Below are 25,672 nucleotides of genomic sequence, written 5' to 3'. Positions count from 1 at the left end.
GGGAGTTATCAGAACAAATGAGCAAACACCCATAAAGACATAAAAAAGAAGTTGATGGGGGCATTTTGAGATCAGCTTTCTTGCTATCTCTTTCCCCTTTCATTCGGGGGGGGGGGGGCATCCAGGATTCCAGCCCCATCTTTCCCTTCTTCCTACCCCCACAAACATCACTCAGTGGCCATGGGCTTTACTGAGCTCTCTTGGGAGTTTCCCCGCCTCCTTTAAGGTTGTTTTCTTTCCCAAATACATTCTGGTGAAAATGTTTTTATAATGAATGGAAATAAATAAAAATAAAAACAAAATCAAGCAAAAATAAACATTGCAGTTTTCTAGCATAAGGTTTGCATATTATGCATTGCAAGAAATATGTATGTCATGAAAACCCCTATATTATTTTAGATATGACAAGATGATTGGGCATATTTATTTGGACTTTAATAAAAGCAGATGATGTATCCATATATCTGTCCATCTGCATATTAAACCTAAAGACTGCCTATTCAACACTTGTGATTCCTCAACCTTGGGGTTTTCCAAACCTGTAAGACAGAAAGGAGAACCTAGAAGGAGCCATGCAATGCCAGTCAGGCCCAGAGTATGGTCTGAAGGCCCATAATCATGTTGAAGCTAAGTAGGTCAAGTCTTGGTCTGAGCTTGGAAGGGAGACCACCAGGGCATGTAGCCACCTTGGGTTCCACAATGGGTGGGATATAAAGAAATAAAATAGCCACAGAGTTGATTCTCAATGGCTGGAATGGGGATGGAACAAGATTCTACCCCAGAGTTGGGATCCACGAGGGCAACCCTTCATTTTCTTCCCTGTAAGTGAATAGCTTCCTTTTGGGGGTAAGACCGAAGCCCAGCTCTTGGAGACAACCTTTCTCCACTGTGGACACGGGGCAGAAATCTCATTAAAATCCCCATTCAGTCTGCATCACAAAAGACTACCATGGTACCCCCTCCCCAGCACCCGGCTCGGCTCTCACCTCATGGATTTGGGTGCTGAGTTTGCTGTTGTTTTTGGTTAGATGGTTCACTCTGTCTTCCTCGGCTTGAAGATCATCTAGCGTTTTCTAAGAGGAAACACATAAGAAGAAAAACCTGTCACTGCCAAAGCAAGCAAGGAACCCTTAACTGGGCTCAATTATCACAAGCCTTCTGGGGTCAAAAGCCGGATTTCTGGCTAACCTGAAGTTTAACTTTCTTTTTTGCAAGTTTAAATTGCAGAACGCGTCAGTGCCTGAGATTTCTGCCTGCACAAGATCAAAAGGATCCGAGCCAATGAGATCATTATACATGTCCACTTAAGTAGGGCTATTGGTCTCTTGCCCAAAGTGTTAGTTTAACCATACAGATGGTTCACATGCTTTTCAAAACCATGGTTTAGGATTACAAGAACAAACTTAGGGAGCCAAACCTCAGACCCAGGGGGCCAGATCTGCCTCATCTGGAATGCTCTGCCCATCACCGGTAAAGAGCCCTGAGACCACCCTTGGATCACTTTCGGTATTGAAGGAGTAATTAAACACAGGCAGAACAGTTTGGGGCCCGACTATTTGAAAGACCCACTCCTCCTTTTACTGTGCTTACCCACCGCATTCCCAACTGGAGGCTTGGCTCCATTTACTTCCCTTTGCGATTGAAAGTTTGTTTAGCTGGAAAGAAAGACGGGGCCTTCTAAGGGGTGGCACTGAAACACCTCTTTTGGAAAGGCATCTAATTGTGGAGACCTGGCTGGCTCTTCCTCCTTTAGACCTTAGGCCAGCCACATGGGGTTTAAAAAACATTTCATCAGACATTTCTTTGGATTATTCCCCTCCTGCTACTATGAACAATATCTACGTGCTGCAGTTTGTATATATTCTTTTTATTGAATTGTAAGCCGTGCCTTTTGAGGCCTTCATAGCTAGAAGGTAACTTTTCCAGAAGTCCAATAAACAAACCTCCAACAGTTCCTAACTGTGATTTGCATCTCGGAGACAAAACGGGGAGCGGAGTGGCGTGGCCTTACCTGGTGTAGCTCCTCCAAAGCCCTTTTTTCCTTCTGGAGTTTGGCAACAGTGTCGTCTCGGGCTGAGAGATCGCTGGTCAGGGTGCGCACTCGGTGATCCAACGCCTGGAGAGGAGGAGGGCAGATTCAAATGGTTGGGAACATGACCTGGCTGGGGATTATGGGGATCGCAGCCTATCTTGCTAGGAGAGCACCTGGCTGGCAAAGGAGGTCCTGGTAGCCCAAAGGGCGAGCGGCAGGAATACACCTGGCACAGCAACAGGATGATGGGCAAGCGGCAGCGGAGATGATAGTCTTGGGAGGCGCGCCTGGGCAACGCTCCGAGACACATTCGCTGGCCAAGCCAGGGGGTGGTCTTCCTCGCCACCGCCATTCACTGGCCCAGGCGAAGAAGCAGGTTGCAAGAATGAGCAGGATACACAGGTGCAAGGGCCTGCAGTCACCGGGCCCCTGCTGGGTTATGGACCCTCAGCAGCTGCCCAAGCCTGCCCCCCGACTCATTGCAAGGACCCAAAAGCCTGCATTTGCAGGGGATTTTCGGCCCATAACAGGCGCGCACTCTCTCTCTCTCTATGCAAAAAAGTGGACCTGCTTCTCTTTCTCAGTCTTGGCGAGGGTGGTTTCCAGCCCTTCGAGGTCTCTCTTGAGATCGTTCAGCTCCCCTTCCAGCTTGCGCTTGTTGGCGCTCAGAGATGCGGCCGCGCCTTCCTCCTCCTCCAAGCGCTCTTTCATGTCCGAGATCTCGCTCTCCAGGTCCATCTTGGCCTTCATCATCTGTGTGAGGCGCTCCTCGGCATCCATCAGGTTCTCTTGTTCCTGCAGGGGTGGACAAGAGACACATGAATGGCCACTCCCAGAGGCCACAGCTGCCCGGGGCCTCTTGAGGCAAGCTCACCAGCTGCCTCCAGAAGAACCGTGCATGCGCCGTCCGCAGCCACAGTTCGCCCACTGGCAGAAGCGCCTGGGCCATGGCCAGGCACTTCCTACCCTGGCAAAGAGGGCAAAGGCAGCCTTGGGGGAACTCTGAGACTGCACAGAGGCAGGAAAAGCTGGATGGGCAGAGTGGCTCTCCTTCAGTTCTCCTCTCTCCTACCCCCAGCAGGCACGAAATCAACGGCAAATAGCCATAGTTCTACTCAAGGGGCTGTAGCCCTCACTAGCCCAACACAAGCTTGAGCAATCATGGAATAGCGGCCTGCTTGTTTTATCAACTCTCAGCATGCAACAAAAACCCACACTATTTTGCATCCCTAAGTTGTGTCCTGCGCTAGGTGCCCTGACACTTTCTCCACAATCAAAACAAGTGTGGACCTTCCCGCTTTGTTTGTTTCTTATATTTATACCTCAGCCTTCTTTCTTCATGAAGCGCAAGGAGGCTGACAAAATCCTCTTCCTGCTCTCCATCTTACCCTCACAACAACCCTGTGAGGTAGGTTAGGCTAAGTCAGCGACTTGCCCAAAGTCATCCAGGGAGCTTTGTGGGGACTAGAACTCGGACCTCCTGAACAGCAGTCCAACACTCTGAGCACTCTGCTCCACTGGCACGCGACATCGGAGGTCGGTCTGCGAGAGTCCAAGCGACTCCATCCTGGGAAGCTGGCTGTGGGATCCAAGCACCCGGCCCCCTGCACTGCTGGGGCAGCCCATGCCCAGCAGAGGGAGCTCTTGGCCTCGCCTCCGTTGCTCCACTGCGCCCTGGAAGGAGCTCATCAGCCTGGCTGCACTAGGTGAGCCCGCTGCTCTTCTGACCAGTTGCTCATCCGTCAGATGGAAGAACTGCTTTAGAGACAGCCGAGTCCTCTGGAAACCCCCGCCCACGTTGCATCATACCTCCTATCTCAGACCTTTCGGACTTTCTGTTGCAGCTCTGATCTTTGGTGAAGATCTCCGTCGGCCTGGCTCCTTTCGCTGCCGTTCTTGGAAACCGATTCCTGTCTGATTCAGCCCAAGTTATTTGCCTCTGGTCTTTCCAGCTGGCTCTGACCACTCTGAGCCCTCCAGGGCCTGATGCAAGCACCGTTCCCTCGAGTGTGCAAAGCTCCTGCACGCGCGTCTGCGACAGTGAGGCACGACGACCGAGGAAGCGCCCTAGGATGGGCCTGCCCTGGAGACTCACCGCCTGCAGCTGGATGGTCAAGTCGTTCTTCTCTTGGCTAAGCGTGGCCAACTTTTCCTCCAGTTCCTTGAGGCGATCCATCAGCTCCTGCGCCTTGGCCATGGCGTTCCTCAGCTCCTCCTCCTTCTCTTTCATCTCCTCCTCTTGCCGGGCCACGTTCAGCAGAGGTTTCACCTGTGGCCAGGGAATCCAGCCCACAAAGAGGAGAAAACAATGAGAAGGTGATCCTTCTTCGATCAAGAGGTTTCCATGTCATTGCTCGGTTTTATGCAAGAAGTGGCAGGGGAGGCAGGACGTTCCCAAGAGCAGCTGCTGAAAGAACTGAAGAACCCTGATTGTTTGGGGTTTAACATGATACCAAAAGTGCACATGCCAGAGAGATCTGGGGAAAGACCCCATGGTGGGCACGCTGTGAGTGGAGCCAGGGGTCAGACTAGATGCCCGGGAGGCCCCTTCTGACTCGCGCTGTTTCTGTATCCAAGAAAAAGGATGGATAAAGCAGGGACAAAATTATCCCTGATGGGGATATTTTTAGAGAAAAGGGAGAATTTCCCCCCTCCCTCAAATCAAAGCAGAACTGAACAGAATCCATCCCATGGAGCAGAATGGTGCAAGATTCTGGACTGTGTGAACTGAATGCTGGACTAGGTAGATATTTGGACTGATCCAACATGGATCTTCTTACGTTCCTAAGAAACAGATTCCACTCTATATTCCATCAATGTCTCTGGGGCTGAGATGAGCTCCTAGGTTTTCCATCTGTGCATCATTAGGACTTTAAGAATATCCTGCACTGGTTGCTGGCCCTCTTATGGGACACCTCCCTGCTGAAGGCTCAGCAAAGCTCCACATAAGAAAATGTTTTTGTGCAAGGAAGAGTGTGGCTTGGAAGGACGTGTTTGCCTTTGGGGGTTTGGGGGTTTAGCATGTCTTTCCGCATTCCATATCCATGAGGTGTAGCAGACTACAAAAGCCAACAAGAAAGTTGGAAAAATAAGCACCACATACAAAGGATTGAGAGAGAGAGAGAGAGAGAAGAGGAAAGCTTCTAAATGGCACCAAAAATGTGGAGAGTTTTAACAAAACAGTGAATTGCCTGACGTGTTTCGATGGAAACATTCCTCGGGGAACATGGATTCAATTTGTTGAGATACGGAACAATACTGCCTTGTGAGAATAACTCAAAAATTAATTCTTGTACCCCTCAGCAAGGTTTCTGCTGAAGCATATTAATTATTTGCCTTTTCATTAAACTTCTCCATGTTTTTCCATGAGAGTCTTGCCTGGCTTCTTTTCCCTCCCCAAAGAGGATAGTGAAGATTAGCCCTTCCACTTTGGAAGAATGTATGACAACATACTGGCACAGTTGTTGATTTATCTGACTCTTAACATGCCACCCCTGCTACTGTTCGGTTGAGTTTATGGCTCGGATACAAGCTTGTTCTTCCACAGACAGAAAGGCTGCTCCCACTTGCAAAAGGTTGCCAATCTAGTGGAAACCAATTTTTTGCCAAACCCACCCCCCGCCACCTCCCACACTGTTATTATGGTGGGTCCCCAAAACATCTGGAGTAGATTTCCCAAGTGCATGGAGAAAGCAGCAAAAGGCACCCACCTTTCTGCTTGTTTTGGCCACCCTCTAACCTGTGCTCTCAAATATGGGGCATCCGGGTACCAAAGTAACCGCAGACTCCTCATTTGGATCCTGCCCGGCTCCCTGCTCTCCCTTGTGCCTCCTGACTGTTATTACATTTCTTAGAAGGTTTTACAAATTAAAACCCGTGCCATCTTCACTCAGGTTCAGAAAGAGCACTTTTGGAACTCAAGGTCCACCTCTGCCTTGCCGTTAGGTTCTTGGGCAAGTTTCTTCCTTTTTGTCTCACTATTTTGCCTTCAAGAAGAGGGGCCAATCCCTACTTACTGTGAGAGCCATTTGACAAAAGAGCAAGACACCCCCTTGGCAGCCATTTTGTGAGAGAGCCCACAAAACATTCTCAAAGTTCCAAATGCGCTCACCAACCCAAAAGGGGATCACTCTAACCACAGGATCTCTCTATCCAAGCCTTTACAGGAGACTTAATATTAGTTCTCAATGATGCTATTGTACACAGCTTTGAGGACCATCCTCTGCAAAGTGGCATATAAATTCATTCCTATACAGCAGGCAACTTTCAAGGAATTCGGGGGCCGAATCCTTGCCACCAGAATCCAGCAGGGGCCACTTCTCTTCCTGTTGCCGCCTCCACCACCAGAACCACCTCAATTTTGCTTTAAATCAGGGTTTGTCGTGCCCCCGGCAGCTCAGAGACACAGCTGAAAAGGAGGCACATGTTTACCAGGGTTACAGCTTTCCTGCCCCACATTTCGGCAGCCGGGGCGAGGGCAAAGATGGCGAAACAGCACAGGAGGGCCCATTCTTTCCCCACAAGGTTTGTGCTCCGATGGCAACTCTGCATGCCCAGTTTTGTATCAGGCATCTTCGATCATGGGAAAGGGCTCTTTCCTTTCCCCTGGTTACTGATTAACTGAAGTTCACAATGGGGCTCCTTATCGCTGAATAAGCAGCCCGGAAACTTTCTCCTCGCATGCACGTTATCTTCCAAACCCGAACCCCACCCACCGAGCGCCAAAGCAGCCACTGGCGCCACCCGCTCACCTTGTTGTACAGCTTCCACCAGCCCCAGAACCGCATCTGCAGGAACTTGCGGATGTTCCTCTGGATCAGCATCAGGCCCATCCTGTCATGGAAAGGAAAACAAGGTTTGGGCCTCCAGCCACTGTGTTCCTGGGAAGGGCAGGAAAGGACCGGAAGTCCCAGTGGAGGCCTGTGACTCGGCCTTTGTAACTAGCAGGAGAGTTCGCCATGGTTTGGCTGGCCAGGCCAATAGCTCCATTGTGGGAAGGTGCACCTGCTCTAAAGTATCTTGGCAGGAGATGTCCATGGTGACTCTGGTGCGCCCGCAACTGGAGTGTTGTGTTCAGTTTTGGGCCCCTCATTACAGAAAGCATATGGCCAGGTTGGAGTCAGTGCAGCGCAGGGCCACAAGGTTGGTGGCCGGTTTGCAGGGGAAGCCGTATGAGGCGAGACTGAGGGAACTGGGCCTCTTAAGCCTGGAGAAGAGGAGACTCAGAGGGGATCTGTTGGCGACATGTAGGTATGTGAGGGGGTGTCACATGGAGATGGGTAGAGACCTGTTCTCCCCTGCAGAGGAAGGCAGAACGCGCTCCAACGGAGCAAAGCTCAGGGAGCCAAGGTTTTGTTTGGATGCCAGGAAGCACTTCCTGACAGTCAGGGTGTGGAATGGGTGCGAGGGTGTGGAATGGGCTTCCACAGGAGGTGGTTGAGGCCCCATCGGTGCGGGTGTTCAAGGACAGGCTGGTTGTGCACATGGTGGGCATGTCGTGAGTGGAGCCGGCTGATGCCGGGGGTCAGACTAGATGGCCCGGGAGACCTCTTCTAACTCGCTCTGTTTTCTATGTTTCTATGGTGCTGAAACCCCCACTCATCCCAGGCAGGTTCAGCACCATGGACAGCTCCTTGAAGCCTGCTAGTTTGGGCAAACAGAGAGCAGATGGGACAGCAGCCAACAGAACAGAGCGAGCTCTGCTTTAGAGCAAGTCGCATGAGCCTCGACCCAAGCGTGTCAGGGGTGCAGGACATCAGGCGCAGGGCTGAACCAGCCTTCTGTGGTTCCCCGGATGGTGATGACTTTCTCCCGGCCTCAACCCCTTCCCCTCAGTTGCCAACCATTGCGTGGTTTCTGAGCTTTCATGCAGTTTCATCTCCTTTCCAAATTAAAATAAAATAAAATAAAATTTAAAAAAGGCTTCACTCCCAGACATAAGAGCTCGTGCCACTATGTTTCATAGTTGTGGCCCTGTTCCTGTGGTTGCCAGCCACGCTCATCCCTGAAATATGGCTCCCATTTCTCCAAAATGGTACCTGGCCCACGAGCTGAGCAAGGTTGCACCCCCCGATCTCTGCCAAAATTTCCTCCTCTGAGCAGGAATGGCTCCTACCAGTCCCTGATATTTCATTGCTTTTCACTGGGAGATGCTGGCAACGGAACCTGCTCCAATTTATCCGGATCCTTCTGAACGTGTGAAGTCCAGAGGTGGGCTCAGCCTTTAAGGTGAGCTCTGATCAGTGCCAGGTAGAATGGAACTATTACTTCCCATGAGCGAAGGAGTCAAGGGCAGAGCTGGGCTGCGGGGGAATTCAATACCTCCTCTCCAACATCTTTTTAAACTCGATCCTCATGAGGAAGCCACGGCCTCGGGACTGCAGCATGGTCATGATCTTGGCCAACCGTTCGTCTCGCAGGTCTTCCAGTTTGGCTAAGATCCCGGCACGGAAGAACACCTTGGAAAACAGAGATCCGTGTGTCCGTCAGTCAAGCAACAGGGTTTCGGTTTGCACAGCCAGCCACTGCGCTCCACCAGGGCAGAGGATGTTCTGAGGGGCCTCTTTTACACAAAATAGGGGGGAAAGACCTATTGGTGGCCACCCGCCATGGCACGTGGGACCTGCAACCAAAGTCCGCAGTGTGCTCCGGTTCAGGGTTACAGCCAGGCAGCCAAGCCCTCTTCTAGGATACTCCATTCCTCACTTCCAGCAAGTAGACTTGGAGTATGTTCAGTTCTCACTGGAGAACCAACCCTCTGGTCACCCAGATGCTGCCTCAAGGCCATAGGATTGGGCTGTGTGTCATTTGGAAGGAAGGTCTGCGAAACAGAATTGTCCTGTTTCCCATTCAAAATGGACACGTTCCCTGTCCAAATGAGCTGAAAGCTAAATCGAAAACAGAAGTAAAGCAAAAGGAGCTTGAAGGGGCCTTTTGGAGAATTCTGGTGGGTTCTTTCTATGCATGCGAATAATCCTACTCACACCAGTATCTGTACCTTAGTATGTCCGATTTTGTACTCATTCTCTCCCAAGTCAAGCGATCCCAGCAATAGTTCTGAGGCCTTCTTATTGTCTACAAACCCCTGCGGAATGACATTGGGGTTCAACACCTGGTACCTGACGTGAAGGAGACACAAACACGCATTGAGAAACGTTCTGCCCACAGGAGTTACAGGGTTGGGAGGACACAGAAAAGCTAAGCAGAGGGGAGAACCTTTACCCAATAAAGCCCTTTTTGTCCAGGCTGAGGATAAACACCTGCACATTAACAATCATCTTCTGTCTGCTAAAAGGCAGATCAAGCAGTCCATTTTCGATTCCAATAACACCATGGATTGAGGAGCAAACAATGCTTCTGACATTTCAACAAATGGTATTTAAATCCCAGATGCAAATGGATCGATATACAGATATTTGGTCTGCCTTTCTTGAAGCTTAAACATACCTGTTTCTATGGATAGTTGTATTTTCATGTACTCAAAGTATACATTTCATATGCCCCTACTGTAACTAGTTATATTTGTTGCAAAAAACCCCCAGTATTGTGGTTCTGTGTTCTTGAAATTCACATTAAAAGAACAAAACTAAACAAAATCATCTATTGAATGCTACTTTGGGATTTTTTCCCCCTCAGTGAAAAGCTGCATAGATGGTTTGCTTTAAATCAGTTAGCTATTTCAGTGTGCAGACTTTCTTTAGATATAACAAGACAATATATATCTAAAAAGAAGAATAAGTTATATATAAGATATAAAGAATAGAAGTGTAGAATGTTGCAAAAAACCCCCAGTATTGTGGTTCTGTGTTCTTGAAATTCACATTAAAAGAACAAAACTAAACAAAATCATCTATTGAATGCTACTTTGGGATTTTTTCCCCCTCAGTGAAAAGCTGCATAGATGGTTTGCTTTAAATCAGTTAGCTATTTCAGTGTGCAGACTTTCTTTAGATATAACAAGACAATATATATCTAAAAAGAAGAATAAGTTATATATAAGATATAAAGAATAGAAGTGTAGAATACATTCTTCAAGAGAGCAGAGTAAGATATAAAAATAGCTTACATTCTTACCTGCCCAGGGAGCCTTATGGCTAATGGGGCAGAATTAAAAAAATCTAATCTGTATAGAAATAAATATTCACCCCACAAGTTACAGATTGATTTATATCATTGATGTGGCCTTTGAGCTTCAGGGACAAATCCCAGTCCCTCAGAGCTGCCCGGATAGTCCCTCTCTCTTCCCAAGGCCAACCTGAAAATTGCTCAGCTATTCTACACCTCTGCTCTAAGAAACGGAGGAAATGTTAACATTAACAAACAAACCTTTGTTTGAATTCAGGATACTGCAGCCTGTTGGGGAAACCTTTCCTGCAAATACGGATGCCTTCTAACACACCGTTACAGGCCAGCTGATGCAAGATCAAGTGGGCATCAACCACTCCTGTGAAGTCATACAACAAAATTCAGCATCGCCACACCCTGACGGCAATAACAAACAACCACAACCACAGCGACAGGCCTATTGCTTGAGCTTGGTAGATTCACACAGAGACTGACCTAAAAGGGCTGAATTAAACAGGATTCTACTTTGTACCTGAACAAGCAACCAGAAAGGGAAGGGTGGACTGCAGAACTATAAACCTTTCCAGCTCTCTCAGGGTGATACTGCGACACCAGCTCCCTATAGCTCTCCTTTGGGCAGCCCCTAGTTTCAGTTCTTGCGAACTTCAGCCTTGGCTCCAGTTTCTTCTCCCTTTGTCCGTGTGCCTTGCCAGCATCAACACACCCAGGCTGCAGATCCTGTGCACGCACCAACGACACCTTTGCCACCCCTGCTATCGCCTTTCGTTTTCTTATTCCAGTGCCTTTTGGTCCCTTTCTTCTCCCCTTTTATCCACACAACAATGCTGTGATGGAGGCTGGGCTGAGACTGGCCCAAAGTAACTTGCTGAGCTCCACGGCAGCATGTTGACTTGAACCCAGGGCTCTCTGCTCCAACCACTACACCACACTGTGACCTTGCATGATTGAGAAAGATCCTCACTCTTGGGGTCAGAAGCCGACCCACGTACCAGACTGCTTGAACTCGTTGGGCACAATGCAGCGCACAAAATGCGGGGAGGTGCTATGCAAAGTGGCCATCAGCTTGTTCAGCTGCTCCTGAAAGAGGAGAAAGAAGAGGAATGAACAGAACCGGGAGATGCCCATTTCGTCCTGAGCGAGATGCACAAGATTTGCAAAATACACATAGTGATTTCCGTGCTTGGAAGAACTGGGTCAGCACAGGGATTCCCGTACACAAGAGCGCACCTTCTGGGTAGCCCCCATCACCGTCCCTTCCGAAATGCAAGAAAAAAGACTTGCTTGGAACAAACACCACCCTGCATTGAAACCCTGACTCGGTCCTTTCTCAACAACCTAGAATTTTTATATAACCTTTTAATTGAACTGTTATTTTAAAAACTAATTTAAAATTTTAATGTTTAACACCCACCTTTATTTAACTTATTTAATTGTATTTTGGGTAATTGTTATTTATTGTTGTTTTATTGTTGTTGTTTTAATGATTGTGAGCTGTCCTGAGATGCCATGCCTAAGGGATGGCATACAAAAGTTTTGAATAAATTAAATATATATTCGAGACTCACGCTAAAGATGTCTGACCTGCAGCAAGCATTCTCCAAGGGTAAGTTTCTCAGTAAGGCACAGACAGCCAGGGCAGTAACTGGGTAGGGACAAGCGGCACCTTTCTAGCCCAAGGGAGCTAGTCCACAGGGAAAAGAAGGTATCCCAAAGGAGCCCATGAGACGATCTTCACACAGCTCTCTTTCTTTCCGTGCAAAGACACCAGAGGAAGAGGTCCTGGTGTTGCAGTCCTTTGCTGAAACACGCCATTACCGTGGAGGAAATGCCAGGTTACCTTACCCGATAGAAGTTGGAGACGGTCATAAAGGAAGATCCTCTTTTCTGCTTCTTTGACCCAGAAGCTAAAGGCAATAATGAAATGCAGAAGAGTCAAAATGTATGGAAATGTGTGTATTTACCCACACACCCAGTTACCTTCGGCCACATCGCCTCTTTGATCCTTTCACTTATCGTTATATTAACGTCTGCTTTTTTTTCTCCCTTTGGAGGAATCCAAACCAGTTTACATGGCTTCCTCTGCTCTGTTGCATCCTCACGACAACAACCCTGAGAGGGAGGCCAGGCTAAGAATCTTCCAGCTTCATTCTGCAATTGCAGTGGGTCCCAGGTGAGCTGTTCTCAAAAACGCCCTCTCTCAAATAAAGCAAGCTCCACGCATCCTGGAGCACTCTGCTTCCAGCAAGAGGAAAAGCTGGAATGATGGGGAAGAGCTCCGTCGTGGGAAAGGATGCCTCATAGAACCTCAAGGGAGGCTGCAGTCCCAGCAGACACACATAAAATGGCAGACACCTTGTTTTTCTTTGCCACAGTGGTAAGTTTGTGGCTTTCCCCCCAACCAACAGCATAAGGGTCAGTTTTGAAGCGCTGTCCCTGCAGCCTCTGCTCCAGGAAGAGTTCGAGAATTGCAGGCAGCTGCGTCGACCCTTATCAACAAACCAGGTCTAGCCCTTTGCAGCTCTGCCAGGATCAGGTCCTGTGTAAAGTAAATGGGTCTTAACTGCCCCAAGGTCAGGCTTTTTTGTGGTCATTATTTCAGCCTTATAAATTGTAAGTTTGCAAAACTTGCCAGCCTGGGAAAAAACCTAGACAGCCAACATGTGGAGCTGTCCTATGCCCACTTAGACAGCAATTTTCTTTTCTCCATGGCTGGCAATGAAACCGAGCAGGATAAGGAAGGAAGGAAACAAGCCATCCTTTCTTCACCAGCAGCTTGCTCACCTGCACAGAATTCCTGATCGCCATAGATGACCAGGCCAGTTGATCAGTGCAAGGGAGCATTATGCAGCCTGATCAGAGAGACAACCTTGGAAGGTGCTATGATAGGGGACTGTTACAACATGCCGGCTGAGGCTGATGGAGGTTGTAGTTCCACTTTATATAGACAGCACCAGGTTGGGGAAGGCTGGTGTAGTAGAGAAATACCACAGCTAAACTCCTTGCTTGACTCCAATGATCACTGAATACCTCTAGGCAACTCTCTCCCTTTCTGTTTCTCAACCCAGCCTACCTCGCAGGGTTGTTGTAAGTAGCAAATGGGATGTGGTTCTGTAGCTGCTCAGGGCAGGCTGGTTTGCAGAGAGAGATGTGCATACCTGAAGCCTCCTCTTCTTTGAAGAGGGTGCACAGCAAGGGCATTCCAGACTTCTGAAACAAGCCCACCACTGTTTCATTCAGGGGGTCTTTGTTCTTCTCCAGCCAGCCAGTGATATTGTAGCCCACCTGAAGTGAAGGAGAGAGAGGGTGGGGCACAGAACCTCCAGGCAGCAGCTCCTAGTGGGTATCTGGGCTGGGGCGCAGTGTTGCTTGAACACGAGTTGCAGAGCCACGGTAAATCTGCTCCTTGAAATCACAGTTGCCTCAAAATATTAAGAATTTTATGCTACAACACAGCTCTACTGAGCGGTTCTAGAGGAGAAAAGCAGGAATGGAAGAGCTTTACTTCTGTCAAACTTGGGACTTTTTTTATTACTGGCTAGAGAAACGGGACTTCACATAGATTTAAATACATTTTTAAAGTTATCATAAATGGAAAAAGAAGGGTGTGGGAGCTGATCCAGTGGGCTCAATGTTTTTGATGATGGATGTTGTTTGTAGGGTTTTTTTGTCTTTTTTTGGTTGTTTTTTAGGATTATAATTTCAAATAAAACTTATTTAAAACAAAAAGGAACGGAAGAGCTTTTCGTGTAGAGCTTGGATCTCAAGACTGTGGCAAAAGAGAAAGCAGGGAAGGCAGTGAACTGCCTCATGCAGAACAATTCAAAGCCGAGGAAGGATGACCAGGTCCTGTACGAAGATCCACCTCGTCCCACTGCGCCAGAGTCACTCAGCCGTGCCCCAGGCCCGGTACTCACCGTGCCAGCATAATGCACCAGTTCGAAGTGGACTTCGGCCCCTTTGCCCTTGCCGCCTTTGGGCTTCAGGAAGTTGGGGGATTTGCCCAAATGATTATCATACAGGGCAGCTTTGAAGGTCGCGTCGGTGGCTTTGGGAAACACGCACTGCTCCTCGAGGATGGAGAAGATGCCCATGGGCTAGGGAAAGAAAGACACAAGAGGAAAACTGATGAGAACGCACGAACACATGGGAACGGCTCTGCTTTGTAAGAAGCGCTGCCTGTAATATGGATCGGACGGAGTCAGCGGCAAAACACCTGGGGGAAGGGAGTTGTTGTTTATGTCGCTCCCATTTCCCAAATTTATCCTGTGTCCGTAACAGGCCTTCAGGATGGCTCGCCATAAAATCCAGATCAAGGAGGTTCGAAAACAGACGCGGTGGGGGGAAGTGTCTTTTCCCTCTGGCTTCACCAAAGTACCCCCTCCCTCAATGAAAAGTCTTTGGGACCATTTCTCTAAACATCATAGGGGTTCTTGTAGTTGGAAAAAAGAGGAAGTGTTCGAAACATGGCCCTGGAGGACAGCTTTGAGGAAACCATAGACTAAGGCGATTACGTGGGTTCTAGATCCAACCGAGCCAGAGGTTCCCCCAGGAAGAACAATGGTGGAAGTGAAGTGGTCATGCTTTGGGCACGTCATGAGAAGGCAAGACTCCCTCCATGATGCTTGGGAAATTGAGGGAAGGAAAAGCAAGAAACAAGAGTTGGATCCGCTCCGTTAGGGAAGCCCCAGCCTTGAACTTGGAAAAGCTCAGCAGGGCTGTCCTGGACAGGCCATTTTGAAGGGGTCCCCAAAAGTCAGAGACAACTTGATGGCCTGTAACCTGAAAGCAGGGCTCTCCCCACTGACCACCTGGGGGGCAGCAGGGCACGGACGTTTCTAGGGCCCTGCTCGAATTTCTCCAAAAACAACCTTTATGAAATGGGAGCCACCCAGGTTAAATACCTGAACGAACCTGTGAGCCAAATGAGCCAGCTGGCAGGGTTACACAGGTATCCTGGCCCCGCCCCTTTGCCTCCAAGCCCCACCCACTAGGATGCGGCCCCCCAAGAGCCTCTTCAAATGGAATCTGGCCCTCGGGCTGAAAGCGGGGTGCCCCCCCCCCCACTGTGGAGAAAGCTCACCTTTTCCAGGAGCTCAATGCACGCCTGCAGGTCCAACCCGAAGTCGATGAACACCCATTCGATGCCTTCCCTCTTGTACTCCTCCTGCTCCAATACGAACATGTGGTGGTTGAAGAACTGCTGCAGCTTCTCGTTCGTGAAGTTGATGCACAGTTGCTCGAAGCTGTTGAACTGGAGGAGGAAAGCACGGGTGCCGTTACGAGAGTCCTTTGCTGCGAGGCCATGAAACACTGGGCTCAGAGGAGGCCGCCACAAGCACAGGCTGAGATGGCGCTGATCCGGAAGGATGCAGATGTTCCCAGAGGTGGTATGAAGCAGCTTCCTATGTTTCTGGGACCCAATAGCTCCCCCCGAGAGGAGACGATCAGTACGGGCTGGATCCCCCACGCTTCCATTTGCAGCCCCGAATCTCGGGTGGCCGCGTGCCCCACGCCCCTGCTCTCCAGAGGGATGGGCTGGAATGAAGCCACGGGGCACTGAGGCCTCTGCCGCACCGGATCCCCCTGGATCGGCTGGCGTCCGGCCCACGTGTGCTCTCCTCCTGTGCCCGCTGAACCTTTCTACCCGAGAGTTTTTCCGGACACCAAATACCTTCTGCTTGCCCATGCATCCCCTTCCACAAGCAGAGGCGTCCTTAAGAGGGGACACAGAGAGACGTTGGAGCATGCATGCAAAGGAACACACACAGATTTGTGTGTATTTTGCCCTGTGGCCGGCCTGAACCACCGATCTTTTCTTTATCCAGCACCGCTCCTGCTCCCCATTTGTGTTTGTATTCTATCCACCACAAAGGGAACTCTCCTCGAATAGGAATCAGAGCAAGAAACGATACGCTCGGATCTTCCCTTCTCAGTTTCCGAGGTCTGGGCTGTTGGGTGCTGCTGTCTAAAGGGGTGGAGCCCCTGAACAAGGGGGAGGCAACGGTAGGCTTGGGGAAGTCCAGAAAGGACCTTCATGGGGGCAAAAACAAACCCAAGGTCACCAAAGGAGTCCAGTGGGGCAGGGGGGAGGAAAAATCCTGCCTGGATTGGGGGAGAAATAGGATGCAGGGGCAGGAAAGTTCACAGCAGTGCTCCACCTTGCGCTGTAAGGGCGGCGTGGGTAGCTTAAGCGCATGGATGGGTAAGAGCATTTAGCAACTCCGCTGGCAGCCAGAGGCAATCAGAAATTCCATGCAGGTGAGTGAAAGGGCCGGTAGAGAAGGGACAGACTGGAACAAAGGTTGCGGGGAGAACATAGGAAGCAGGCTTATTGCGATGACCGTGGGTCATCGCACCCAGAATTGTCAACCCAGACTGTCCGTGGTTCTCCAGGCAGGATCCTTTCCTGGCCCGAGCAGGAGACGCCAGAGATCAGATCTTAGACGCTCCCAGCCGAAGCTCCACCTGCACCGCCTCTCTGCCCCAGCTCCCCCTGGACGGCCCTTTCACCCAGAGGCTGCTTCCGGCTTTCCCGTACCTCAAAGATCTCAAACCCAGCGATATCCAGCACCCCGATGAAAAACTGCCTCTGCATCTTGGTGTCCAGGGTCTTGTTGATCCTGACAACGAGCCACTTGAACATCTTGTCATAGACGGCTTTGCCCAGGGCTCCGACAGAGTTGTGGCACTGGTCCATGTTCTGGCCTTTCTGCACAAACTCGTTGCCCACTTTCACCCGGGGCCTGGTGATGCCCTTCTGCAGGTCCCCAGAGTTGAGTCCCATGAGGTGGGCGACTTTGTCGGCCACTGCAAACGGAAAGACCAAGGGTGATGGTCACAGTCAGTTGGAAGGGACGCCGGAGCTCATCGAGTCCAACCCCTGCTCAGCACACATTCTGCATCCCCAACAGATGGCCATCTATCTTCTGCTTAGAGACCTCCAGAAAAGGAGCGCCCAGCAACCACGAGGCAGTGACGGGGCTCAGACAACATGGTAACACACACCCAAGGGACGAGCATGGGTTGAACCCGGGTTGTCACTACCCATGGACAACCCATGAAGAGCACCAACCCGTGGCTTGTTGTTGGGTTGTGAACTGCAGATTGCTGGTGGATAATAAACAAGACTTGGCATGGCTGGGTTCCCATAATGCACTTCCCTGGCCCTGGATTATGGCCCTGGATGGGCATTTGTTCTCTGTGCATGCCACTCGCTCATTACCTTCAGTGGTATCAACTTCGGCCTGCTCCTCTCTTGGCTTCTGCTTGAATTTCATGTTCCCAAAATGCATTATGCCACCTGTAAGCTTGTAGACACTGTTCTTCTCTTCCGGAGTGAAGCCCAGGACATCGAAAGCCACCTGGCAGAGAGAGGAAGAACAACTCGTCAGGACTTCTTGCTTTTGCGATTTTTAGACAGCATTTTCCAATAGATGTCAAAACTGACTGCAGTTCCTTCCCCTGAACACTGAATGAGTAGAGTCCACAGCTGAACTGTTTTTTAAATCATTAAAAGCAGAAACAGCAGCGCAACAATCTTTAAACACCTTGGGCTGCGAGAGGCTCACGGGAAAGGAAATTCCTGAAGAGCCAGTCTGCGAATGGCATTCACCAGGCAACATTAACAAATGTAGCTTGGCTCCCACCGATTTCCAGAAAAAAATAATGGGCAGCGCTGGAGGCCGCACATGCTTCCACGAGAGAGGGAAATTCCAAAGCAAGTGGATGAAACGAAGGAGGCCCCACCACTTCCGGGGGTCAATCGCACTTTTGCGCAAAGGGGACACCAAGCTGGGCATCACCGAACGGATCTTAAATGATGGGGAAGTTCAGGGAGGAACCCAATGTTGTCTTGCGCTTGCTGCTAAAAATGTTCCGCAAAAGACAACGTGAGGCTAACTTCCAATTTACAAAAAGGCCTTCCTCTACTCAGCCCTCTCCCAAGTGTGAGACTACAGCACCCATTGTCCCCCACTGGATGGAGTGATGGGAGTAGCAGTCCAGCACATCCTGGAGGCTACCTTAATGATCTAGGAGTGGCTGCAAAATGCCAAGCTGCGATGCAGCTCTCGGGGGAAGAGAGTTCCCGTGGGGGTTCCCTCTATTTCCAGGGCGCAACGAGAGCCGGTTTTGCAAACCTACATCCGTGAGAAGCAGCTCTTCACCGTCATCCATGTTGTCTACAATAGTCACACCTTGGCTTGTCCAGCAGTATTCCTTGGGATCGGGCACACACAGCAGGTTTTCTGTTGCAAGAAAGGGAGGTCAGCATTTGACTTCTGCACATTTTTCTTACTGTTCCGTTCAGAGCCCTGTCTTATGAAAGGGGAAAGCTCCCTTTTTCTATCACACACATGCGCAGGGCGAGGGAGAGGGTGATTTTAAAAATTATTCTTGATCTCAATTCATATATAGTGGCTAAAGTGTTGGATTGGACTTGGCAGACCTAGTTTCTAATCCCCACTTGGCTATGAAGCTTGCTGGGTGACTTTTGGCCCCTGAACAACTCACTCCAAGCCACCTCACAGGGTTGTTGTGAGGATAAGACAGCAAGGATGTCACAGGCAAACAAGAAAACAACGTGCCATACCGACAAGCTCTGGCTTCTTGTTGGAGAGCAGCTGGTAAAAGATGTGGTATCCCCGCTCAGCGGGTTGCTGGGAAATGACCCGAGATTTCTCTAGGAGATCTGGTGGGAACAGAAACGTAGAGCTTGAGTTGACAACACGGTTCACTCCCCAAATCGACCAGGTGTCTCTTAAAAGGCCTGGCCATGCCTCGCTCTGCAGTTTTAAGACGGCCACACTGCACAATACAAATGCGGAGCCCGGAGAAGTCAAACCGTGCAGCTCGGAAGAAGTTCATAACCTGCCAAAGGACAATCTGCCAAAGGACAATCTGCTTCATATCTCTAATCATGCCCCGTTTAGTCCTCAATAATTTTTAGGGCTATCACCCTATTAGTTAAATAAATAACTCTCGGTTAATGACCCAGATAAGTTTTCCTCAACACATGCATTAATCAACCCACTAAGATCCACATTAACCTGCAGATGACTAATTAACATTTAAAACATGGGTGAGGAACCCCTTGCTCTCCAAGGACTCAGTTTCACTTCAGGAAAAAATCTCAGGGGCCAGATTCCAGTGGCGGGTGGGACCAAAGCAACGTGGTGGGGAAGAACCAGTAACGCTACCAGCCTACTTACAGCTCTCGATATCCGCCCCAGCCAGCTTTCCTGTGCTGCCAAAGTGAATTCGAATGAATTTACCCTGGGAAGAGAGAACAAGAGTCCGGGCTTTTGCTCAATGCCACAAAATATCGCACAATGCATGGTCTACAGGTGCCTGGAGTGGTATAGGCAGCTTTGCATTTAACATCTCACCTAGTAACCACGGGCCACCCGAAATTCCATGCAGGTGAGCAGGAGGGCCGGTGGAGGAGGAACAGAGATTATATTGGGAATGTAAGAAGCTACTTTATCTTGAGTCAGGTCCTTGGTCCATGCACAAGAGGGAGGTAGCAGCAGATTGAAGGAACACTCCTCAATTAAAAGATTTCTTAGACAAAGCTAGAAAATATTTGAGGAACTAAAAAACTAGACAATCTTTAAGAAAAGGTTCCACAAAGACAGGAACCACCACTGAAAAGCAGACCAAAAAGGCTGCAGAGAGGACTGAAGGGAAAAACACGCGATTTTATGTACAAGCAGGACCTCTCCCCCCAGGAGGAGTTCATGCATGTACATGTGTTACTCCAAGACAGCAACATCAAAAGTTGTCCGTGAAACAACCATCACCCCTCAAAAGAGCTGATAGTGCCTCCTAACATTTCACATGCAATTGTTTCCAACAGAGATCGCTGAGAGCCATGACGCGATGTATCGTTAGTTAAAAAGGAAGTGAGTGATGTGTGTGCCTGTGCAGAACAGAGAACACCGAGCAAAGAAAGAATGCATTGATTGAGTGTCGTGCAATTTCTGAAGCAGGTACTTACGAAGCGAGAGGAATTATTGTTCCTGGTTGTCTTGGCGTTCCCAAAGGCCTCCAGGACAGGGTTAGCCTGGATGATTTGATCTTCCAGGGACCCCTGCCCAAGACAACAACAAAGCAGAATTTTGGCACGGATGCTTCTCCACAGCTAACGAAAAAACGTTTCAAGCAGCCTGCACCAGCAGGGGCTCAGCTGCATGTCAGCGGTGCCCCAGCGGTGCCCCAGTTTCCAGCTGGGTGCATCCAGCTGGAAACTCTTACCTTCCCATCAGCAGAGGCTTTGCCACTGCCCGCCATATTGGCAAAGTACTGGATGACCTTCTTTGTGTTTTCAGTCTTGCCAGCTCCAGATTCTCCGCTACCGGTGAAAGAAGCAATGGGGCAAAGTATCAGAACCCTATTGTAATATTGTAAGAGTGGGGAAAACAGCTCCCCGGGTGGCTTATGCGCCTTTTAGGTAATCAGAAGTAATCGAAATAGCCACACTTACGTGATCAGCATGGACTGGTTCTCGCGCTCTGTGCAAAACAAGGCAACAGGCCAGGTGTTAATAAAAGGGCCTTAGAAGCCCTAGAAGACTAACCGACAGCTCTGCAGAAGCACCACAAAGCCCTCCTTCCCCGTAGCATACCCCTTGCTTTGTCCAGAAACACCCATATTTTGGAAGGTGGCAAGGAAATGAGCTGCCCCGAGGCTTCGGCAAGGGGCGGCATAGAAATGTTTTAATAAATAAAAAATAAAATAAAAATGAAGACAGGAATTATTATTATCCTAGGCAGGGGAGGGTGCGATGATGGGCTCTATAAAGAAACCATGCAGGTCAGATTGTCTCGGGATGTTACATTTTTGGGGGGCTCTGCACATGAGCAGTGCCAGCCATGCCAGACATATTGGCTGCCTGCAGAGTCGGCAGCATCAGCTAGAACACTTCCGAGGGCAGCCGCCTGACTCCATAACGGCTTGCCCACCCAGCCCGGCCTCATCTCCTGAGGATGGCCACCGGGGACCTTTGGCTAGGAAAAGTTATAAAGGGCTTCCTGGCTGGCCTCTTTGGAAAACTCCTTCACTTTTGGCTTCGACTTCCTGGCAGACCTTGCGGTTCTCTGCAACAAACAGGTGAACTCAGAATGGCAACTTGCTTCTGGTGCAGCCAGTGCTGCCCGCAAGCCAAAGCGGAACCAGCTGCAAAAGACGCTGGCTGTGAGCTCTCCCCCTCCCACCGATGCCCCTTCGCCGATGCACCTCGCCATGGTCCCATTCCCCTGAAAAGCAGAAAGTGCTCCCTCAGAAAGTGCAAAGTGCTTCCTTCTCTCTTGAAGAAGTTGCACCCCTGCATACCTCTGCAGATTAACCTGCGAGCACACAGAAAAGGGGTGGTGTCACCAACCCACCGAGATGCAAGCTTTTGCAGACCAGAGTCCACCTCATCTCACGCATCCGGCACACAGACACTGGCCCTGGAGGAAGCCGGACGGCCTCTGAGACGCCACCCCAAGCACAAAGGCGATCTGAGGCCATCACGACTGCCCAGGACTTTATTTTTTATTTTCTTTCTTTGCCTTAATTAAGAGAGGATATATTGTGGTTCATTGTTTTATTGTGGAATGTTTTGTGCTATTTTTAATATTATTTATATTGGAATTTTTAGTTTTGTAAGCCGTCCTGAGGCTGCTGCAAAGGACGGCGTATAAATATTTAAATTAAATTAATTAAATTAAATTAAATTAAAAACTGCCCAGGACTGTCTAGGCTGCCACCTCCATCTTGATCCATGCTGGTGGCTCCAACAGTTCACCTATCTATGGTGCTGAACCACAGGCCAAGCTAGGTCGCTCACCGTGATAGCTCCACTAAAGTTCAGCATGAACCCTGGAGTGGCTAGCCAACCCCACTGACCCAGGAGTCAACGGCCACCGCACTGAGGAGTCTTCCCAGCCACTGGGATGAGGACTAGAGCGTGATGCCGAAGGGCCACCATTAAACACATTTACTCAATGGATTAACAAAGGAGCAAACAGCGGAAGCTCGGCGCACCATCTCAGCACTCACCCATGAGCATGTCGTGGTAGGCATTGTCAGAGACGGAGAAGAGGTGAGGGGGCATCTCTGTGCGCTTCTTGCCCTTGTACATGAGGGCCACTCGGGCTCCGTAGATGGGCAGCCACTTGTACGGGTTGACGGTGACACAGAACAAGCCAGAGTAGGTCTGGAAGGGCCACAAAAGGAACCAGGATGAGCCTCCCATCCTGTACTGACGCATTGTGGGATTAAGGGCGAGAAGACCTGAGCGGGACTCTCCGCACAGGTTTGCTTTGGTGCTATTGCTCGGTTTGGACAATCTGTTTCCCGTTTCTGCAAACCGGAGGCAAAGGCGATTTTGCACAGAAGGTTGTGGCAAACGGATGGCATGTTCAAATGCTCCATTGACACAAAATTCCTGCTTGCTTTGCAAGGAAAAAACAACATGGCAAGAAGAAAGTTTGGTTTAACGTTACTTCCAGGATATGTTATTTTTCTGTATCCATGAACTGTTTCCCTCGGGGGCAGCCATTCAAGCAAGCGGCTCCCACTTGAAGCGTAAATGAAAAGCAATTGAATCCGTCAATGTAACAAATGGCCTTGACTTGATTTCCCCGTCTAGAAACGGGAACAATCGTGAAGTTTTACAAATGAATGATGCAGGATAAGAATGATAAAATCACGTGTCCAGCTAAAACCCTGGGTTGTTTTCGGATGGGACTTCTGGAATGCAATCAGCCCCTGTCCCCGCGCCATTCGCAGAAGGCTACCAAAGGTCCCAGGTACATCTCCCGTTCATAGCCCTTGCCATGTTTCCCCTCTTCTTCTGACTTTTTCACTCACCAGCAAAAAGGCTCAAGGAAGAAAATGAGCACCTTGTTAACATAACTAGCTCAAAGGCATCATCCCTCAAATTCACAGGTAATTTGAAAACTAATTTTCCATCCCTCCATCCAAATTGTCCTATGAAAACTGAAAAAAAGCAGGCACACTCATAATTCGTGCCTTCACTGTGGTTTGGAAAAGGCTGACTTGGCAACAGTGGGAAAGCTAAGCAGGAATCTTCTCATCCGAAATCCAGAGGAGAAAAGAAGAAAAAACATATTGTTCGGCTTCAAAAAGCAGCATCTTTGAGAATGAGAAGGCCTTGACCTGGTTTGCACAGAACATGAATACGTGGTTTATTGAACCCATGAAGTGTTGAATTCTGGTTTGTTATTTGTATGGACCAATCTTAACTGAAGATACTGTCATTGGTTAATCATGAAGAAGAATCTATGGTGTGTTGTTAGGTTGTGAACTATGGGTTGTTTAAACCACAGGCTGTCATTATGTGTGACCCCAAAAGTGTGGGTTATTCATAGGTTGTTTAGCCAGTGACAGAGGTAAGAGTGGTCAAAACCCCTAATTGCTGTATAGTGCCACAAAGACATTTGGGATACAGGGAAGGAAGGGGCAAAACAGGATGGAAGCAATCAACTCAGAGATTGATAAAATAAGCCATGGTTTGTCAGACAAACCCCAAGTAGGTCAACAAACTATGAGTTAACAATGGGTTAAATAAATTCTGGGTTAGCTTCATGTGCAAACCAAGTCATTCTGCAAAAGGAAAAAAACCTTTCTAGCTAATTTTAAGGACATTGTAAGGAATAAAAGAACCTATGAAGACCAAATATTGGGAGTTCTTTGTAAATTAATGTTCGTTTTCATTCATGCCCAATATCAGTTTTTTGAAATACAAGAAAAGGAAAACAAGACTTCTATCCCAAAGCAAACATCAATGACTATCTTCTCTCTCTTATGCATTAAGAATGGCTGCTATTTTGGTCTTGTATCCCTTCAGGGAAGCAAAAAGCTAGATTCCCCTCCTCTGTTTTGATCCTTTGCCTCCGATAACTTAGGAGCCTGAAGCTGACTATTTGTTACAGCTTCTTCTTTACTCAGGTGTCTCCAAACAGGGGGTTTCGAGTGCCAAAAAAGAGCATTGTGCCGCTGGACCACCTTTTTCTCCTTAATGGATTTTTCAGAGAAAGAAAAAAGATGGTAGAAGTGGTGGAGAGACACAGGAGGTTTAGGAGTGGAAGCCACTGATGGTGCAAGGTGATGGTGTGAGAAAAGCCACGTGTGGAAGCACACACCAAGCCAACACTCCCAGACTCGTTAAGGGGCAAGAGGGTTTGTCTTGGCTTCCCCCACCCTGCTTTGAAGCAGCATACATTTTGACCCTTACTCAACTGAGTTGAATAAACCAGGGCAATGTCGTGCTTAGCACGTTGGGCTCGGAAAGTCCCAGGCTTGAGTCCCCACCCAGCCAGGCAGCTACTTGGATTATTTCAGGCCAGTCACCGATTCTCAGCTTACCCTCCCTCAGAGAGCTGTTGTAAGGACAAACATGGAAGAGGGAGGTTACGCACGACACCGTGAGCTCCTTGGTAGAAAGATGGGATGTAAGCAAATACATCGTGCACTTGATGTATTAGATCATCTGGCCCCCGCAAAGAACCTCTAACCCCTGGACCAAAAGGTTTCTATTGTCTCGGAAACACTCGCAAACCCCAGGCTCACTTACGTAGATTCTCATCATGACATAACGCTGCCTGAGGTTGTCCAAGACACTGGCTTCATTCAGGAAGGTCATGTTGGCCATGTCGCTGACCTGGTAGAACTTCGGTGGGTTCATCTGCTGCACGTCATCCTTCTTCACGGTGAGAGTCTGTGTGATCAACCATGTGTTAATTAAGGGAAGCCAAGGCACAGTGACGCAGCAATTTACCACATTCTGGAGGGACTTAACGATAGGTTTCCCTGCCGCTGGGAAGCATCCAACTTGTCATTCTGCTAGCAGGCATCGTGTTGGCAGAAATTAGGCTTCAAACTGTGCACAAGAGGAGAACCCAACTAAAGTTAAATTTGCACAAGCCTAGTTCTGCGACCGGTTGCCTGTCACGCTTGCGCACATGTAATTTGCAACCTCTTGCACAAACAAATCCATTAGTGGCACGCTTCTAGAACTATTTGAGTTTACGGAATGACACCGCTGGATGCTGTTCATTGCACAGGAGCTACAGCTGAGATGATAATTGAGCGGATGGAGGAGAATTCATCATGGCGCAGGTTAAAGGACTTAACTAGTGGTAATACTGCAGTGTTGTTCTTTTTTAACTTTAACAATCCGCACTGTGTCCATCACCCAACCACCTTTTATGCCCTCTTTGGCACCGCCTCATCTTCAGCCTAATGTAACTGGCGTCACAGAAATCAGGGACTCAGATCAGAGCATACAGCAACCCGGTGCTTTCCAGAGGTCTTGTATTCCTGACCATTGATCCTACCAACTCAGGTTGAGGGGAGTTTGTCCAAAACGTCTGGAGAGCACCAGTTTGAAGAAAGTTCATGTGCTATTTCCTTCCAACGAACCCAGTTGGATGATAACTTTGAGAGTTCTAAAGCCTTGGTTACTTGGATCATGGCAGAAAGTGGATCACAAGAAGTTTGGAGCATCAGCCTCCAGCATCAACTTTGACCACTGGCTATATTGGATCT

General features: G+C 49.0%; 1 protein-coding gene across 1 annotated transcript in view; it reads right to left on the bottom strand.

Annotated features, from left to right (window-relative positions):
- Positions 1 to 25,672, bottom strand: part of LOC123024952 (myosin-16) — a 41,474-nt gene that overhangs the window by 15,400 nt on the left and 402 nt on the right. Inside the window, exons 2-24 of the mRNA XM_044433267.1 lie at positions 24,699 to 24,842; positions 22,160 to 22,316; positions 20,601 to 20,628; positions 20,372 to 20,468; positions 20,115 to 20,207; positions 19,327 to 19,390; positions 18,708 to 18,806; positions 18,260 to 18,363; positions 17,340 to 17,478; positions 16,656 to 16,924; positions 15,198 to 15,368; positions 14,032 to 14,211; positions 13,273 to 13,399; positions 11,960 to 12,021; positions 11,107 to 11,194; positions 10,358 to 10,475; positions 9,030 to 9,150; positions 8,354 to 8,490; positions 6,784 to 6,865; positions 4,128 to 4,301; positions 2,600 to 2,827; positions 2,012 to 2,116; positions 987 to 1,073 (exon numbers count right to left, since the gene is read on the bottom strand). Of these exons, the coding sequence (XP_044289202.1) occupies positions 987 to 1,073; positions 2,012 to 2,116; positions 2,600 to 2,827; positions 4,128 to 4,301; positions 6,784 to 6,865; positions 8,354 to 8,490; positions 9,030 to 9,150; positions 10,358 to 10,475; positions 11,107 to 11,194; positions 11,960 to 12,021; positions 13,273 to 13,399; positions 14,032 to 14,211; positions 15,198 to 15,368; positions 16,656 to 16,924; positions 17,340 to 17,478; positions 18,260 to 18,363; positions 18,708 to 18,806; positions 19,327 to 19,390; positions 20,115 to 20,207; positions 20,372 to 20,468; positions 20,601 to 20,628; positions 22,160 to 22,316; positions 24,699 to 24,842 (2,874 nt within the window). The remainder of the gene's footprint in view (positions 1 to 986; positions 1,074 to 2,011; positions 2,117 to 2,599; positions 2,828 to 4,127; positions 4,302 to 6,783; positions 6,866 to 8,353; positions 8,491 to 9,029; positions 9,151 to 10,357; positions 10,476 to 11,106; positions 11,195 to 11,959; positions 12,022 to 13,272; positions 13,400 to 14,031; positions 14,212 to 15,197; positions 15,369 to 16,655; positions 16,925 to 17,339; positions 17,479 to 18,259; positions 18,364 to 18,707; positions 18,807 to 19,326; positions 19,391 to 20,114; positions 20,208 to 20,371; positions 20,469 to 20,600; positions 20,629 to 22,159; positions 22,317 to 24,698; positions 24,843 to 25,672) is intronic.

This window comes from Varanus komodoensis, unplaced genomic scaffold (assembly GCF_004798865.1).
Source record: "Varanus komodoensis strain SLA01 unplaced genomic scaffold, ASM479886v1 scaffold26, whole genome shotgun sequence".
NCBI lineage: Eukaryota > Metazoa > Chordata > Lepidosauria > Squamata > Varanidae > Varanus > Varanus komodoensis.
Note: the sequence above shows the minus strand (reverse complement) of the source record. Positions and strands in the feature narration are given on the sequence as shown.